Genomic DNA, 18,213 nt, shown 5'->3' with positions numbered 1-18,213 from the left:
GAGGGGCCCCTGACACTTCCTGACACTTATCCAGCAGGCGGGGACCCCGTCCATCATGCCGCGTTACCACATTGGCGGGGGTGAAAGAGTCTGGCGGCTTGTCCGGCGGAGTGCAGCAACCACCTTGCTCGTCCCGATAGAATCGACTGCATCGAAGGACGGTGCTCTGCGACCGGCTGGCTGATTACACGGGTCATGGTCCTTCTGCCGGAACACGTGCGCTGTGGTTCTCACGCCACACGGAGGACCTTGCAGGACGGGGGGCGATGGAGGTACGGCAGCTGAGCCGCATGCCAGCTGTGCCGGCGGGCTATAAAGGCGGTCAACGGGCGCAGTTCGGCGCAGCGCGGACGCCGTGCTTAACCACTACGCTCTTCCCGATTGGTGACCTTGGTTGCCAACTTTTTACTTTTTTTTGCTCTTCTGGACTGCCCACTGATCGTTGTTTGTGTTCTATGTTTACCGGTTTTAAGGTGTTGCTATGTCAGAAAGGTGTGGCTGCCTATCATGCATGAAAAGAATACTTCCAGACGCCTTGCACTTTACTTGCACAGACTATGGCCTTATAGGGAAGTGTTGAGGTGCAGCAAAAGCCAACTAAAAAGGAAAAATGCCCGATACCACAAAATCGTGGCTATGTCTTACGTGTGAAAAGGCGCAATCACGATTGTCGCCAAAGCAAGAGACAGCGGACGCACAGGCGCACGAAGCCCTAGTTGAGCCAAGTCTGGCACAAGTGCTGGTTAAACAGGACGTACTTTTGCGTCGCCTAGACGAGCTAGAAAAGAGGTACTAATTACAGTTGCCAACGCATGAAACTACTGATCGGAAGGCTGAAAAACAGGGAGAAACAATTCAGGCATTGGAAACTGCGTTGGCCGTACTGTCTACAAAGTATAATGAGATTATGCAATCTTTTGAAATTCAGAAGCAGGACACGAAGACGCTTAAAGAAGAAGTATAATGAACTGGAGAACCACTTGTCGGCCAGAGACTCTCATCTGCTTTGCCTCGAAACGGAACTAGCAAAAGTGAAACTTTATTCAAGAAGGAACAATCTTGAAATTCATGGCATTCAAGCCAGTGACGGTGAAAATTTGAGGGCAGTACTGCCGAAAAAGTGGGCCTTCCTCCTATGAGAGAAGAACAGGTGGAAGCTATCCAGAGAGTACGTGTAAAGCGGTATCCTTCATGCTCGTGCGCTTCGTTCGGCGGGAAAGCAAAGAGCAGTGGAGGCTCGAAGGTGATAAGAGGTACCTTAACGACAATTTGACGGCGAAGAGGAAGCTCAGACTAACAAAGAGTCGGCCTTTGTCTAGAGCCGGCATGATTTGTCTGGAAAGAAAAAGGAGCTCCTTCATTCGATATTGATAATCTGGAAGCGTTAAACAAAATCACATAAACATGTCACAAAGCTATATTTCATTCAGGTGGAAAGGTACAAATGAATGAACAACCAGATAATCGGGACAAGTTGCACTCCAGCTGTGGCACGCTAATGTTACAACTTTGCACAAGCATTTTAGTACGCTACAAGTGTTCATTTCGATATAGTTAACGGAGCTTGATGTATTAATCATAAGTGAAATTAATATAACTGACGACTCCTGCTCCCAGTTTCAAATAAAAAATTTCCAAATTTCCGCAGTGCCGGAGAGATAAAAGGGGTGGAGGTATCCTCGTGTACGTCAGGAACGGCTGGTTGTGACCGCATTGGCGTGGTTTTCAGTGAGGTCGAGATTTTGGGTATACTGGTGACAAAGGCTAACGAAGAATATCTGGTCTGTGGTGTGTACAGGCCCCCTAACACAAATATTCCAATTTTATTCGACGAACTGTCACAATTTCTAGGAAAGTATAGCGTTTCCAAAACAAATTATACTGACCGGTCATTTTAATATTATACTGACCGGTCATTTTTAATTAGACTGACCGGGCATTTTAAAGCTACTAATAAATCAGCAAAAGTAGACAACCTGACTCTGTTGCCAAGTTATGGAACGGAAAACCATATAGATAGATACACAATAGAGGAACTGCTTGTGAATAAGCTTTTCCGAACATCCATTGACCATAAATCGACAACTATGGCAAATACAGATTTGCTAGGCAGCATTATCAAAGCAAAACCGGCCGATCACTATTTTGTAACCTTAACAGTGCTGGGTGAAGTAGTCTACAGTCCACAGCTGATGCCTGAGAATACCACTATAATCAGTAAAGTTGCAGTTGATAAAGAGATAAGATCATTTAATTGCGATTCGCTTATCACTCGCAACCATACCGAAGCTTACGAGCTAGCCGTTCAGAAGTTGGAGGAAATATACAGAATTGGGGGAAAAAAGTGAAGTTAAAGCGGAGAAACCCTAACACCCTGTGGATAGGTAAGGAAATAGTAGAGCTCTCTTACCTTAAAAGGAAACTACAACGAAAATGTCAAAACAATGCTCATGATGTCGCTGCAAGACTACAATTTAGTTCATAAATAAAATTACCGCAGACATAAGGCGGGGAAAAGCGTACTACCAACTAAGCCAGTTTTGCGCACGTCGAAATACTGCGCGCAAAACCTGGGACTTGGTAAATAATATTGTTCGCAAGCCACCAAAAAGAAATATTGATAAAGCACTTCAGGATGCATTTCCTAGTACAAGTTCGGTGATTCTGGCCGATAACTTTAAGGAACGCTTTATTAAATCTGCAAACAATCTGACAGGTAATGACATCATGAAGAATGCATTTAACTCAGCGAAATCGTCTCTTAACGTTGCCTACATGCCATCAGTCAATGAAGATGATTCATGCAGAGTTCTCCAGTCGAGGTCGGTTACGAAGACTCTAGGAACAGACAAAATTAGCATCAGAGATTGGATACACAATTTCCACAGCCTAAAAACTCTTCTGCTGTGCATTATCAACCGAATATTATTTACAGGTCCAATTCCTAAGAAAATCATAAGCAGCGTAATTAGTCCTTTATACAAAAGAAGGCTCTAGAGGGAGCTATAGTAATTCAAGGCCAATCGCCATACTGAACTCTCGGTCTTGTATTCCGGAAAAAAATTATACACGTAAACATGTCTCTATTTTGGGCGAAATATATTTCAGTTAGTAATTCCCGGTATGGATTTCGTAGCGGTCTGAGCACCACAAGCTTGCTTGAAGAAGTCAATGACTTTACTTGTAGGGAAATTGACAAAAACTAAATTGCCCTCATACTGTTTGTTGACCTTAAAAAGGCTTTGATGCAACTGACCATTCGATGCTATTGAAAAATTAGAAAATTTGGTTTCAGAGGTCCATACCTCACATTTTTTCGAAACTTTTTTTCCTACCGTGTGCAATATGTGAAAGTGGGTGACTTTCAGCAAGCAGTTGAGTGCGAAATACGGGGTGCCCCAAGGCTCGGTTGTGAGGCCGACGTTGTTTAACTCTATGTTAACGATATAACTATAGCGTCACACTTAACGCGGCAATATATTCATGTGCGGACGACACTGCCCTTGCTTTGCCTTACTCACGGTACAACGAAGGAGCACGCATCTTTCAAAAGGGCATTCTTTATTTGGTGGATTGGTACGGTGGCAACATAATTTTTATAAACAAACCCAAAAACACTTCTTTGTTTTCACAGTCCTCACAAAACAATCATGGCATGATATCCCGTTTACCTACACAATAGCATCTGCCAATATTGATCTTGCCGTTTTCTTAAACTTAAGCATGAACCATCTTGATTGTCCTGTTGTTCCTTTATTAAGTATATTGCTAAACGTTTAACGCTGGTTTGTGTTTACCTGTATACCTTTAGGTAAATCTCCCACATCTCTGTTAGAAGGATGGTTTATAAAAGTTTAGGGGAATATATCTTAAGATAGGGAATACCCATTTACGGTCAAGCGTCTGCGTACAAATTAAACGGAATTAACCGTATCATTCGTAAAATTGCTTATAATATCGCCTACATGGGGAAAACATTTGAGCTGCTATGAAAAATTTTACATCGCTTCCCATGCAGGATCAATTTATGTTGGATGCACTCGTTACAAACTACTTGTCTCTACATTTTCAAACACACCAAAAAGAAAAGCACGCCCTCTGAGACACGTTGATAGATTTACTGTCGCGAGAATATATACAAATTCCGATAAAAGGACTCCCCATTACTAGGTTCCATTTTTCTTCAATAAAATACACACAGATGATAGCCTCAGGTCATTTGCCGACATAAATAGATATCTGAGAAAATGTGGGACTAGCTTGAAAGAAGGATGGATGTATAACCTGTAGTTTAAATAATGATTGCTCCTTTCAATATTAGCAGTTTGTTGTCTCCTGGATGAGATCAGATTCTAGTTTACTATTTTGTGTGTGTTCTCTGAATGAAAGAACCTTTCTCTTTCTAGGCAATACTTGTATGCTTATGTTCTAGGTTCCCCGCACGGGGCACCTTGAGTATTCATGGTGACGGTACTGGCGATACCGCGGACCCCGAGCCCCCCAACATAGGCTGTGGCCTACCGTGGTGATGTGTTTTTAAGGTGAAGGGTAGAAACCTCTAACGGTGGCCGTCGGAGCCTTGGTCAAGCTCCGGCCGATGGACTCCCTGCCTGTCTACCAGGCAGGGAGCTCCGGGACCTTTTTGACTACCAGGGTAACGTCAAAGGAGAATGTACCCCCGTCTCCCTGCTTTTATACATACTGTATGATATTTTCTCAACCCCCCCCCCCTCCAATGACCGGCCTCCCAAAAGAGGCCGCACCGAAGTACTTGCTAAAGAGAAGGCAGAACAGTTCTAAAAACATCTTGTAGTTCATTCCATAGGGGACACCCCTGTTGGCAAGAAGTCAGTCATTCTTTTGGCCAAATGCATTGAGTCTGTTGTCGGCTCAGACTATGATGCTAAGAAGCTTTCATCCGGTGACCTACTTGTTCAAGTAAACAGAAAAAATCAAAGCGAAAGCCTCCTGAAACAGACCACGTTGGCTGACCTGGCTGTTACTGTGACTCCACATAGAACTCTCAAGTCCTCTCAAGGTGTAATCTCAGAAAAGGAATTACAGCCTGAGACAGAGGTGGAACTTCTTCAGGCGCTTCAACCTCAAGGAGTAACCTCTGTCAAACGAATTGTAATCCGCAGAGCAAATGAAGAAATCCCAACAAAGCATCTTGTCCTAACATTTGATTTCACAACCCCACCCGAAAAGGTCAAAGTGGGCTTCCTAAGCTGCAATGTACGACCATATGTCCCTATTCCCAGGCGATACTTTAAATGCCAACGATACGGCCATGGAACTCTATCATGTCGAGGAAAGCTGACTTGTCCTAAATGTTCAGAGTCTGACCATTCGTTGGATGACTGTCTAAACAGCACAGTGAAGTGCCCGAATTGCAGTGGCCCACACGCTGCTTATTCGCGAACCTGCCCAAAATTCAAAGAAGAAAAAGAAATTCTACATATGAATGTAACAGAAAACATCACCTTTGCTGAGGCACGCCAAAAGCACAAGCTGCTTTCGGCCACATCTTATGCAGACGCCGCCCGCCGGGGGCTAGGGCGGCGTTTGGTCAGCACAGCGACACAGTGCAGCCTTGCTGCTGATGTGTTGCTGTCCCAGCCCCCAGCTGAGCAGCCACCTGCTGCCTCTACAACACCTGTAGAGGCTGCGGTGGCCCCGTCTCTTGCCGGACTGCCTTCGGTAGTCCAGCGGTGTCAGGACTCGCCCAGTGTGGTGACTCCAGCAAATGTGGCGATTGGGATCGCCACTGGGAGCTCTGCCGCTCTCACTGTTTCCTCTTCACCTGCCCTAGGGACACCCGAGTGCAGGGAGATGGAGATGGCAGGGCCCACAGCAGCGCCCATCCTAGCTCCACCACCTGCCCCGCCCACGGCGCAGGCAAAGAACACCCGAAAGGATACCAAGTCACTTTACGGCTAAATTTGGACTGAAACTTACAGCATTTTCTTCCTGCACAGCGCGTGTTTCATCCCGTTGAAGGCTACCGTGAAGCTGATCGTTCGAAATCAGGAGCATGGAAAGGCTAGAAAAATACTGAAATCACCACCGAGACGCAGCGGGGGAAAGGGGTCGCAGATTGCCTCTTTGATAACACTCCTCTTGCAACGCTTTCAGAAATTCAAACCCTCGGCAGAGCGCCCGTATAGGCGACGTTCTGTTTGCCCACGCGATATTTTGTTGCATCCGCCCGCCATGGCGAAATCAGGGACAGCGTCGTCGCTTAAAAATGCGGACTTACGTTCCTCCCACGGCACGCCTTGCTGGAGCCACTCCTTCGCAGACCAGTTGGAGAGTTGCGCTGGTTTTGCGCACCAGTGGTCCAATTGCGGGGCGGTGAAGGTGGGTGCCATGGCGTGGTACGCCGCCGGAAAGCCCCGCAAGAAGCAGAAGACCAGCACTGGATAGTGCCATGGCCCCAGCTTATTGAGGACGTCGTCGGTGTTCGCCATTTCCTGAAGAGCAGTGTTCGACTGGTGAGCATGTGCGTCGAGAAACATATCAGTCACGAGCCTAGATAGGCCTGGTGGAGCACCAAACCATGATATACCGAGCGAAATGACCCAGGAAAAGTAGTCACTGGGGCCGAACAACTTTACTGTAGTTCGGTTCACACAAGTAAAGATTGGTCCTGCTTTGAAATCGTTCAGTTCTGCAGATACGTAACAATTTCACTATGTTTGCCACAGTTGCCTGGCTCTGAAACGATAAATGGTCCACGAAACCTATTTGTCAGAAATAGGCTCATTTAGCGTGATTCTTTATGTGGAACGCTCGGGATGTAACCACGGGCGTGGTGTAAGAAATCCTCCCAATCGGATTTAAAGGAACTTTGTAAGTTGTTTTAACTTTTTTCATTATTTTAGCGGCTTTTAGAACGTGGTCAACAAGTGCAACAGTGCTGTGATTAGGGTTCCATGAAGTACCGTGCCAAATATTACTGGTCTACGCGCATCAGATAACTTTGTAACTCACTCCAAATTTTCCTCTATTTTTGTGGTTTTAGATATTGTTTGCTCGCTCCGGGGACGCAAATCGAGCTACAATTGCGGCTGTTGGCTGGATACCTTTCAGTTCCACAAATAAAAGCATTCAATGGCTAGTTCAAAGACAGTCCCAACCAAACCACGAACGAAACCGGAATACGTATCTGGTGCGGCAAAAACAATTACCTACTCAGTGCCAGTGTATCATTTCGAAATCAGCATATCGTAGCTTGCATACCACTCACTTTATCCACAGCGTGTCGTGCACGATTCGTTATATAGTGCCGAGAGTATAAAAATATTCCAATTTTTGGAACTCGCTGCACTGACGCTCCAGTTGGTGGCTTATTAGGCGCGCCCTAAGAGATTACGCGACCTCCGGAACCGAACAATGACGAAAACGCCCGCGACCAAAAAGCAGGCAATAGAACAGTGCCAACCAAATGCGAGGACCCGTGGTTTGTACATGTGTCTGAACCTTTACATGTCCTTGTATCGCCTCGTGTTGTCCAAGAGCTTCGCAACGTTGCCGCTGATGGCGCTCCGCCCACCATCGCGCCACCGCTCGCTCAACGAAAAGAATTGACGATGACCTCGTCTGCCTTCACCTGGGGTAGTCTGGCGGGTCGCCTCACATTCGCTACTGCCCAGTGCTGGCCTCCCGTAGACAGTACATGGACACTTTCAGAAGTCACAGGGCGCCTAATATTTGGCCTAGCCTCAAGCGGTTGGTATCAACTTTTTCCGCTATCAAAAACGGGGGGAATGTTGTGAACAGATTTTTCATCTGTGCTCTTGTTTTGTTTCACACGAGTAAGAAACATGAGCAAAACACATAGATTTTCGGTGTGCCTGAGTTTCAGCACGCCGCATTGACAAACATCGCCCAATTCTGTTTGCAACATTCCCTCTATTTGGCTCTTCTGAATGAATACAAGCCGGTAGAATTCTTCTGATGCCCATAGTTTTCACGCTAAGCTTTCTGAAACTTCCGCAGGTCCAGGAGGCCCGCAATCAAATTTCACACTTTTGTTGGTGTGATCAAGAGGAAACATTATTAGGCTCTACCGCTGACCACGTACACGCTTGACATGTTGCTGCGCGGTATGCCGGACTTTGGGGCCATTTTGGGCGCATGCGGCATGTGCCCGGGAGAGTGAAGAAAAGATCGCCGTCACACATGCGTGTGGGCACCACCGCTTTGATTGCAGCTATGCATTGCAGCGTGGTCTCTCGCGAGCCGGGTTCCACGCTTATCAGCCTGCGTGGAAGAACAAGGCTGGAGCGATGGCTTTGGTCGAAGCACTGCATATTTTGCGTTTCCACGAATGATGGCTTGGTTCCGTAGTTTAGTTATGTATTGTTACGTGACGGCAGGACGGAGGAAATGAACCATGGAAGATGCGAGTATTTACACTATATACACGATGTCGGCCATGAGGGAGCCCGTCAAGCTGGGTCTTCGTCTTGTTGTCTGGAGATTGGACCGATACTTCTCTTCTTATTTCCGTGACACATCCCCCTCGTCGAAAGCGACCGTCCCGGTCGAGGTCGTCGGATATGTACAGATGCGGTGACAATGCGCGATGAGAGGAAAAGTGAAAAAGTCCTTGCCGCCACGGATGAGAATGATGGTCCCGGCCCCGGTGCATCAATGCCGCCGACACGGTGAAACAACGTCCAAAGGCCTCGGAGATGCGCCGGAGGTCTGGGCAGGGGAACGGCGTCGTCTTCTATGTAGGTCGCGGCTGGTCACGTCGGTTTATCTCGGCAGGTCATAGGCTGGGGACGCGGGGCTGGGGAATGGTGCGTCCATGGCTCACAGGGGCTGGGGCGGGCCGACGCAATCCAAGCGCCTTTCAGCGATGTTCAAGTAGCCGAGACGAAGCGAAGGGGGGGCCAGGATGAGGATCAACACCGCAACCTCCACCAAAACATGTTACGTGACGGCAGGACGCAGGAAATGAACCATGGAAGATGCGAGTGGTGTATTTACACTATATGCACGATGTCGGCCATAAGGGAGACCGCACAGCTGAGTCTTCGTCTTGTTCTCTGGAGATTCGACCGATACTTCTGTTCTTATTTCCGTGACAGTGTTTTGCAACTCTGAGCCCTAGCGAAGACGAAGCGCTTGCCCAGAGTGACGCGACCCCAAATCCGCCGGTGCGCCTGCTGCATGTCGTTCAATTCATCGCGGTACCATGGTGCAAAACTGCGGGAATTTTTTTTTAAAGACGATAGTCTTTCTTGGGCTACTTATTTTTTTTTCTCTTTATTACCGGTTTCAGACATCACAAAAACGTGCTACAGATAACAAACGCTAGCTTTGCCTAAGCCAGCGTATTATGTCAAAAAACGGGGCATAGACAACACTTTCTCTACTTCCTGCAGCCACTCGGGTGTACAAGGTTGACCCTTCCACATTTCTACAATGCGATGAACGCTTTCACAGAAATACTGCCTCGCGGGCCGTCCATCAACGTCCGAGTAACGAGCTGCCAATCGAGACCTCCATATTCCGTGGAGGACCAGAAACATCAATAGGTCGTAAGGCACTCCATTATCGTTCTCAACTGCCAGAAACCGTATACCATGGGGATCCAAGGGGAGTTCCTTTTTCAAAGTTCTCTGAAGTACATCCCACAAAAACACCGCATCCCAACAGTCCAAAAATACATGTTCAACAGTTTCCGGCTTCTTGCATAGCCAGCAGTCTGCTCCCCAGGGCACGAACAAACCCCTCTCAAGCATCCACGTTTTAACCGGGAGCACACCAACATGAAGCTTAAAGAAAAAACCCAGAAATTTTGGTCTGTCTGTATGTCTGTATGTCTGTCTGTCTGTCCGTCTGTCTGTGACTCGATTCAGCCACCCGGCCAAAGCAAAACAGTGCCTGCGCAATAGTCTTATATAGTCACAGCTAAATCTACCCGTCTATGTCCGGTGTAATGTTCATACTTGTCAACATTGTGGAAGAAGAACAAGATATTACGCAAATATGAGACAACAAATCAATACAGAAGGGATATTTGCAGTGTTCCTTTATAAAAAATCCTTTTGCTAAATTAAATACTTCATCAACTGCAGCAAAAGAATTTACTCCGCCGTCGCCTGCTGTCGCCCGCGCCACTATAGCGTCTGGCGCCATTTTAAGAAATCAACCGGCAACAGTTACGCAAGGTTCCACTATACTCAGTTTCATACATCAAGTGCAACTCTGTCAAAGCTAGCGCCCTTGTTTGCGCTGTGTGCTTCCGCGACCAAAAGTAGTGGGTTGCTTGCGGTGAGCCAGAAACAATAAATGCTTCGCCGGCAACCTTAAGCATAAATATTTATCAACAGCTTGACAAAAAACGCCCGTGTTGCCGGACAAACGATCGAAATATGCAAGTTTGTATTTTTATGTTTGTCGCCTTCGTATCACGTTTTCACTCTCCACGCAACCTTGAACGCCGTTTTTTGTTTACTCTTTGATGCAGCGTTGAAAAAATGGCGTACAGCTCTCTGGCATCGACCACGTCTCCTGTACGCATTTTTTCGGGGGTTTGCACATCAAAGTTGTCAAAGAACGCAAAGCAAGTAATTGCAAATGTGTACGCCCGTACGTGGATGCGTTTCCCGGCGAAATCTGTGCAGGAAGTACTGAGTGATGTGTGCGAGGACACCGGAGTATCTTGCCGTACCGTGGCGAAATTGAAGGCGGAGTGTCTGCGTGGGAATTCGGAGTCTCCAAAGAGAAGACCTCGCGACGTGACGATATCAAGCATGCGAACCGTCAAGCATGACAGCTTCACAGTCCATGCCATCCATCTGAAAGTGCAGAGCATGTACGCCGAGAGGGAGTTCCCGACACTGGACAGTGTGCGAAAGGCTGTCAACAAAGACGACGACGTGCCGAACTTCACGAAAACCACCTTGTGGAGGTTATTGGAGGACATGGGCCTCACCTATGATAAGAGAATACGGAATGTGGGAATCGTTGATGAACTTCCCAGGAATGTGTTACCTGTCAGTGGCAGCTTTGTTCACGAGGGTCAACTGGCAGAGCTGGAGCGTGGACACCTTTCTATCCAGCCTGCTCGCGCTGCTTCATGCTGAGCCGATTCCCCGAGAAGGTTTTGTTACCGCGACAAAGCAAACTGTGTTTCCTCGTCGTGTGGTTTTGTTTGTGGAGTTTAACGTCACCAAGTGACCCGTGCTATGAAAGACACTACATTGTAGTGCTCTCCTATTCGGTCGTGAAGTGTATACAGCCGGAACAGTCATATAACTTCTGCAAAAACTGGGTGGAATAAAGGAACGAAAGGAAGAAAACCCACCAGGAAATCGACCAGAGGTGCTCTCCTATAAATAAAGTTTGTTTTTTAAACCGCGAAATTCAGCCTCCTCTAGCAATATTTGTGTATGACACACAATCCGTATTTCCCCAGTATGCATTTATGCATGGCAACAAATCTCCAACTCATGAGCTAGTACTGTTTTTTGTCACAGCATTAACCTATACCACATACATTCCCTTAACACAGAAAAACAGGCCATATCAAAGTTCCGTATATAAAAACAATTGACCTATCCATGATTCTCTTGCGAATAAGAGCCTAGCTTAAAGAGCTGCCTTTTCAATGACAAAAGAAAATATAACTTTTGCTTCCGGGGTGAAACATTGTAGTAAAGAAATAATAAATCACGCACAAGAATTCACAAAAATGTTGCATATATTCGGTATGGAAAGAGGCGAACAACAAATTTAAAATATGTATTATGCGTTTCTGTGGCAGAAATCAGTATTCTAAGGAACAGAAATCTGCATGCTTTCTGGTTTTTCCCATGAATACCAAATGATACGTTATTCGCACCAAGTTCTTCGGGCTACTCTACAGTGCAGTGCCAAAGTCGGTTCCAAACTGTTTCGGTAAAAACTGAACCCGTTGCTCTGCTGGCGGCCCGGTATAATCAATAACATGCTGAGTCTTAAGAGAGGCCCAGAAAGAAGTGGATCATCAGGGCAACGGCGAAAACGAATGTTGAAAGTGAACACCTGTTGGTAATTCACCCTGGTTGGAGCAGCTGTGCTAACTAATCAATGAACTAACATGTTTTTCTTACGCAAAGTACTCGTAGAATCAACGAGGTAAACTGACAATGCTGCAGAATCGCGACAAAATCGCCATTGCTGGTCAAACATCTGTGCGAGCTTGTTTCGGCTCGCACAAATGAGCATGGTATGCATCCAATGAACCCATACGTGCAGTTCATTTCTGCACGCGCGTAGTGTTTAAGTTACTGGGAACAAAACAGGATTTAGAATTGAACTCGCAGAAGATGTGATAAAAAACAAAAAGAAACGTCGGAACGCGGTTTCGAACCCATGTACTTCAAAAGTCAGCGTCTTCTCTCCAGAGGGACGCGTTAGACCACACGGCTACAAAACTTTTTTTTTTCTTTATTGCCTGCTTGGCGACAACACAACACGCACTGTTCAGTACACAAATTACTAGCTCCAGCCACCAATCGGCTGAAGGGAGTGGCTTAAAATATCTTAAATTGCGCTAGAACATCCAGAATGGGTAACCACTCAGGCTCTTCCGGCATCACTCGATAAACTTCTCTTATATAAGCAACGCTTTCAATGAAGTACTCTCGCACTGTGCGAGCATCCTTTTCCGCATTTTGAACCGCCATGCGAGTTTTCCACGTAGAATGCAGACTAAGTGCCATGAACATAGCATAGGGCACGCCTCCATCATTGTTTACGGGCAAAAAGAGAATGCCATAAGGCGTTAATGGTAAGTCTTTTTTCAGGGTTCGTTGGAGGATGTCCCAGTGAAACACCGCATCCCAACAGTCCAGAAAGATGTGCTCAATTGTTTCCAGCTTTTGGCATAGTCTACAGTTAAGTGTCCATGGGTGTACATGTAGTCCTTTTTCCTGCAGCCAGGGTTTTACTGGAAGCGTGCCGCTATGAAGTTCCAAGAAGAAAGATTTAACAGATGAACGTACTGGCACACGGCTACAAAACCGCGGGGATCGATACACCTTCTTTCTTTGCGGACTAATTGTGTAACCTTCACAGCGTTGCACTTGATGTATGAAACGGAGTAGAGATAGGTTCGGCGTTTTGCTTGCAACGCACGTGGAGTAGGGAAACGGGGTTCTATAAACGTTGAATTAGGACGCCTCGATTAACGAGCGTCTTCGCCGTACGGCAGCGTTCGCATCGAGACACCCGGTTTAGAGCAGTGGAACGCGGGACATTTAAAATGATTTAAGCAAACCTTTGGCGTTTTTACCTTGGGAGGAGCGCGACGCAAGAGGAACAACATGAGAGGTGAGAGGGATAGCGAAGGAAGGCATTGACTTCGCAAAAGCCGATAAAGACTATCGTCTTTTGACGGCATTTGCAACGAAAGCAGCAGATACGCGGCCAATTTTTTTCTTGGAGGTTGGGATGGGGGGAGAGGTCAAGGTAATGGTTTCTGACTTGAGTCGTTAAATAAAGTTTATTGGGGCGTGCTGAACTGAATACGCCACACGCTTTCTTTATTATTTTTCTTTTTGCTCATTAAAACGTTTTGTCTCCTCGTCCTCCTTCTCCTCCTCTACTCCCTTTCTTTCTCTCTCATTCGCGTAGCATAAAAAACAGACATTTAGGAGCACCCGTTTTTCAGATGACAGGGACAGCTTTTTCATTATCTTCAGCTTCGGCATTCCTGCGAACGGAGACTGAGCTTACGTAGCCGCTTGCATCTACGTACAGTCAGGATCAATTTGAAGGTTATCGCGGGAGCCCCGAACAAGCCACACGAAAGCGCCGTTCCATGGCACTTTTTTTTCATTCGCGAAGACGAGATTATGCTACCCGCCTCACCCCTTGGCTGTTGCATAGAATTCGCTCACCCCCTTCTGTAAAAGCCGACTGCCACATTCTTTTTTTCATTACTTTTTGGATGACGTATCAGCGTTTCGTTTTTCGGCGATTCGATTACCTCGATATTTGCGGCATTGTGGAAGCAAATTACAATTTTTTTTATACTAGAATGCTCCGGCATGCGGACATAGTTGCCCTGAGAAGGCTGCGTATCAGTGGGAAGTATATCGATGACGGGAGGAAAAATAAAGGAAAAAGAAACCAGCGCGGTCGTTATTGCTTCTGAGGTAGCGCGCCCACTTCATGGAACAGCCAAGGGAGTAGCAAGCGTAGCATAATCTCGTTGTGGCTTGTGCTAAAAAGTGTCACGTAACGGCACTGTCGTCTGGATCGGTCGGCGCTCCCGCGATAACCTTCAAATCGATCCCGACTGTACGCGTACGTTAGAGGGGGGGGGGGTGAAAAACATTTATTAAGACTGAGTAATACGCAAAGTCGCTGACTCGCGCGCTAATTTGAAGGAGGTGTAACACATTATTGTATTGGTCAATTAGCGTAACAATCTTCCTAAATGTCAGGGTGCCTTTTTAGAAATCGTAAAATGTAACGTTTTCAGCACTTTCTTCCTTGTTTATATCCATTACAGGCGGAAATTGCTGAAAGGGGTAGACGGAGGTAACTGTGCAAGCCCACAAACGTACTTGGAATGAAAGATATTAAGGCAAAATCATCACTGTCCTTATACTGCTGTTAATGGAAGTTCTTCAGGCTGTCCAATGAGTTACTTTTACTGTCTTCATGCAGCTTAATTTTTCTGCTGTTTACGTGTGCCCTTCCAACATTTTTTTCCAAAATACTCCTTAACACCGTTCCATTTTCATTCCCCAAGGCAGAGAAATACACAGTGTGCTGTAGGATGCACTGATACAGCGCAGATGTAAGAGAGCCACGCTCGGAAGTTTAGCTTAGGCCTTAGGCTTTGAAAGAACGAAATTTGATTTTTTCTGTCCTTTTTATTTTTCCTGTTTGTTTATCTTTCATCTTTTTTTTCCATCCCTGCTAGCGCGGTCTTTTTTGAAAAGTGACTTTTCATTTCCGTTGTTTTTAATACGTTTAGGCTTCATCGCTCATTTTGATCCCTTTAAAGCATGGATAAACGATTGGTCGTCAATGACCGTTCACCGGTTTTCGCTTTCCCTTATTATTTTTATTTTTTTTTGTCAGTCCACGCACATACATCTTTTATTATTTTTGCTGACTGCTCAGTTCGTGTACAAATGAGGCACGAATGTTACAATGTGTTTTCTTGTATCTGCGCGTAATACGTATTTTGTATGCGAAAGTGACACTTGTATGTAGTCTCAACGGAAAAAGATTGACAAGCGATTCATGACTAGAGCGGAATGATCGCGGCAGGCGGCGCTATTGTCATTTAGCGCTCCTACAGCGACGGTGCTAGGCACATTCCATTTTCTTAAGAAGGGGTGGTCGGCGCTAAGCACTCCCAAAAACAGCTTGCATTTCAGATGATAGCTAACACGCCGCTTATCCGCAAAATGATGCGGCAACTTTGCTGCGAACATTCCTTCATTTCTTCTTTTTTTTTTGTAGCTGGCGTTGGGAGCAGCGGTGTTTTCTTTATCGCAGTTTTCACCCAAGCTCTCAGTTTGCAGGACGATGGTGGCAAAAGCTGTCGGCACAAGTAAAAATACAAGCCACAAGAACGTGCGCTTTCAACAGGCTAGTTTATTTGCCCGAAATAAATGAACCGAGCACAGCGTTACATCATTATTGCCTCTGAAATAATTGCGGAATTCATTACCGAACTTCTAGAAAAAAGTTGTAGAACGATAGACAACTTTCAATTTAAATTAAAATAATTGATTGAAATTTGATTAGTTAAAATAAGCTCGTCTACGCAAGGGTATTAATGAAGCGCGAACGCTCCGCCAGCTAACACAGGCAGCGAGGCGTAGAGGGTGCTTGCATAATCCGGGAGGCCTTGAAGACGCGTCCATTCATTGTTCAGCGCCTCCAAAGCAGATCTGTTGACGCTCCATGTAGGTGCGGCCTTGCCAGTCGCTGCTTCATCAGGCCCCACACGTTTTCTATGATATTCAGGTCCGCTCCTTTTGGAGGCCATGGGAGCTCCTGAATGCAGAGTTGCTCGATCTTCTGCCTCACTAGCGTTTAAAAAAATTAGAAATATTTTTAGTCCATCAAGTTTAAAAAGCTATTCGAGTATCCACAGGATAAGAACTAAATACAATTTATCAGCTTACATTCAATGGAATTCAGCGCTATTATGTAGAGGCCTGATGTCAAGGGTATGACGGAAGCCAGTCTGGTCGGGATGCATTTTGAACAAAAAAGACCAGGACGCCGACCACGACTTCTGTCGAGTTTAAAAGGAATTAACGTTTCGGCTTCCACACAGAAGCCTCGGTCACAATAAAATCTTGAAGGGAAATAATCTTAAGGGAAATCTTAGAGGCCTCACGATTAGTTTTTTTTTTCTCAAATATTGTAAAGATGGTTTGGGAAGCAAAACCCGTTTGGAAGGTCAAGTTTTTTAACCAAACAAAAAGCTACTACCAAAATAACAGCTACTTTGAATAATTAGCCAGAAATGTACTTTGTAATAGATCCTATGTACAAAATACAGCTATCCATAATTCTTAAACACAAAAATGCACCGGGTATCTCCGCTTTGAGTATTACAAACAAATAAGATTTTTAGTCACGCATTTAAATACTATAGTGGGGTTTATTGACAGGACGTTTTAGCGAGGTCTTACTGCCGTGAAGTCCAAACTAGTCAGAGCGAGCACTCGGCGGGTCTCAGAAGCAGTCTCGCGCACAGCACTCTCGGTGGGGCTGCCAGTCCAAGATCAAAGGCACATACCCCGTTGTGGCGGATTGTCCCATATTCGAACACATGCCCGCTGTGGGGGAATTGTACCGATACTACGCACATACCGATTTAAGGAAGTGCCCTCGCTGCTCGTAGTATCTTCATTACAATACATTCACACCATATGATCGCATCTATTAACCAATTTTCAGCAAATATTTGTCTAATCCTTCTGTGCTGGGGGCATATAGGTTGCCAGTAATTATACCTGCTGGTGTGAATGTGGCTCAGGTCATGGTGAAAAATAAAGCACCCGTCCCGAAATGGGCCACCCAGGATGAAGGGAATGAGAACTTGTTCGAGGATGTCCGCATAGGCTGCTGCAGTGAGTGCTCCGTTTATCCGGATGAGCGGTCCAAGCCCTCGGTGTGTTATGACACCCCACACATTACCGGACCGGCGACCCCTAGCGCTGACGTGTTGCGTGTACTCTGGTTCGTACCTGTAACAAAAAATAATAGACATTTTGTATTTTGCTTGTTACCCAGCAGCTTAAATATTTCCGGAAAATCTCATAGTAGCGTTCAAATGAAACGTTAACTAGTTAATTAGAGCTCTCAGATGCTACTAGGAATACAAAAACGAGAAAAAAATAAAATAAGCGCTGTCACAGCTGCCATAAACATTGCATAATTTCTTCATAACAAACTGACTAAAACAAATACAAGTGTAAAGTCAAAATGCCTCTTCTATGCACTTAAACACAGGAAACTGCATGACTTACCGGGCACAATACGGCCGCCACACGAGCCGCTGTCGGTTCCACTTGCTGCTGAAGGTGGATTCATCCGTGAACACAACGTTCATTCACTCCTCAGTCGTCCACAAAAGATCCCTATTGGTAAACTCCAACCTATGCGCCTTGTTTTGTCGCGTTAAGTGGCCTCTGGAAAGATATTCTACTGCGGCGCCCGAACGAGCGAAGACGCTCTCTGATGGTAGTAAAAGACAGCTGTAGGCTGAGTTTCTGTTTAATCTCCCGGGCCGTAGTAAAAGGGTTGTCATAGGCTGCGGACGGAATCAGCCTGTCCTCTTCTTCAGTCGTCTGCCTTGGGCTTCCACCTCGAGCGGCGTCTTCAATTCTACATTCTTCCATAAAGGCCCGAACAATGCGTGTAACGTTTCCAAGTGAGCACCCGACCTCCGCAGCAATGCTTCTCCTTGTCCGACCTGCTTGAAGAAGGATCAAGATTGCGACCCTTGTTGCCTCGTCGACTCGCGGCATCCTATGTCGTGTGTCGTTCTGACAAACATTATTCGAACCACACCTGGTTTTAAACTCTTGCTGTCCTGTGACGTAAGCACTGCCACCCACTGGTTTTGACAGTGCGTCATCCAGAAAATATTTGCCGGTAAGGTAGCTCGCAGCTCTGGAAAAAAAAAGAAATCATGTGCATAGCCGTGTCTGTCGATAAGGAATGCAC

General features: G+C 46.0%; 1 protein-coding gene across 4 annotated transcripts in view; it reads right to left on the bottom strand.

Annotated features, from left to right (window-relative positions):
* Positions 1-18,213, bottom strand: part of LOC144168754 (organic cation transporter protein-like) — a 184,926-nt gene that overhangs the window by 140,527 nt on the left and 26,186 nt on the right. Inside the window, exon 2 of one of the 4 annotated variants that reach the window (XM_077697714.1) lies at positions 6,260-6,473. The exons of the other annotated variants lie outside the window; for them this stretch is intronic. Within the exon in view, the coding sequence (XP_077553840.1) occupies positions 6,260-6,470 (211 nt within the window). The 5' untranslated portion in view covers positions 6,471-6,473. The remainder of the gene's footprint in view (positions 1-6,259; positions 6,474-18,213) is intronic. 4 annotated transcript variants of the gene reach the window in all.

This window comes from Haemaphysalis longicornis, unplaced genomic scaffold (assembly GCF_048455015.1).
Source record: "Haemaphysalis longicornis isolate Haplotype H1 unplaced genomic scaffold, Haemaphysalis longicornis Haplotype H1 scaffold_2, whole genome shotgun sequence".
NCBI lineage: Eukaryota > Metazoa > Arthropoda > Arachnida > Ixodida > Ixodidae > Haemaphysalis > Haemaphysalis longicornis.
This window is presented reverse-complemented; position numbering and strand designations above follow the sequence as displayed.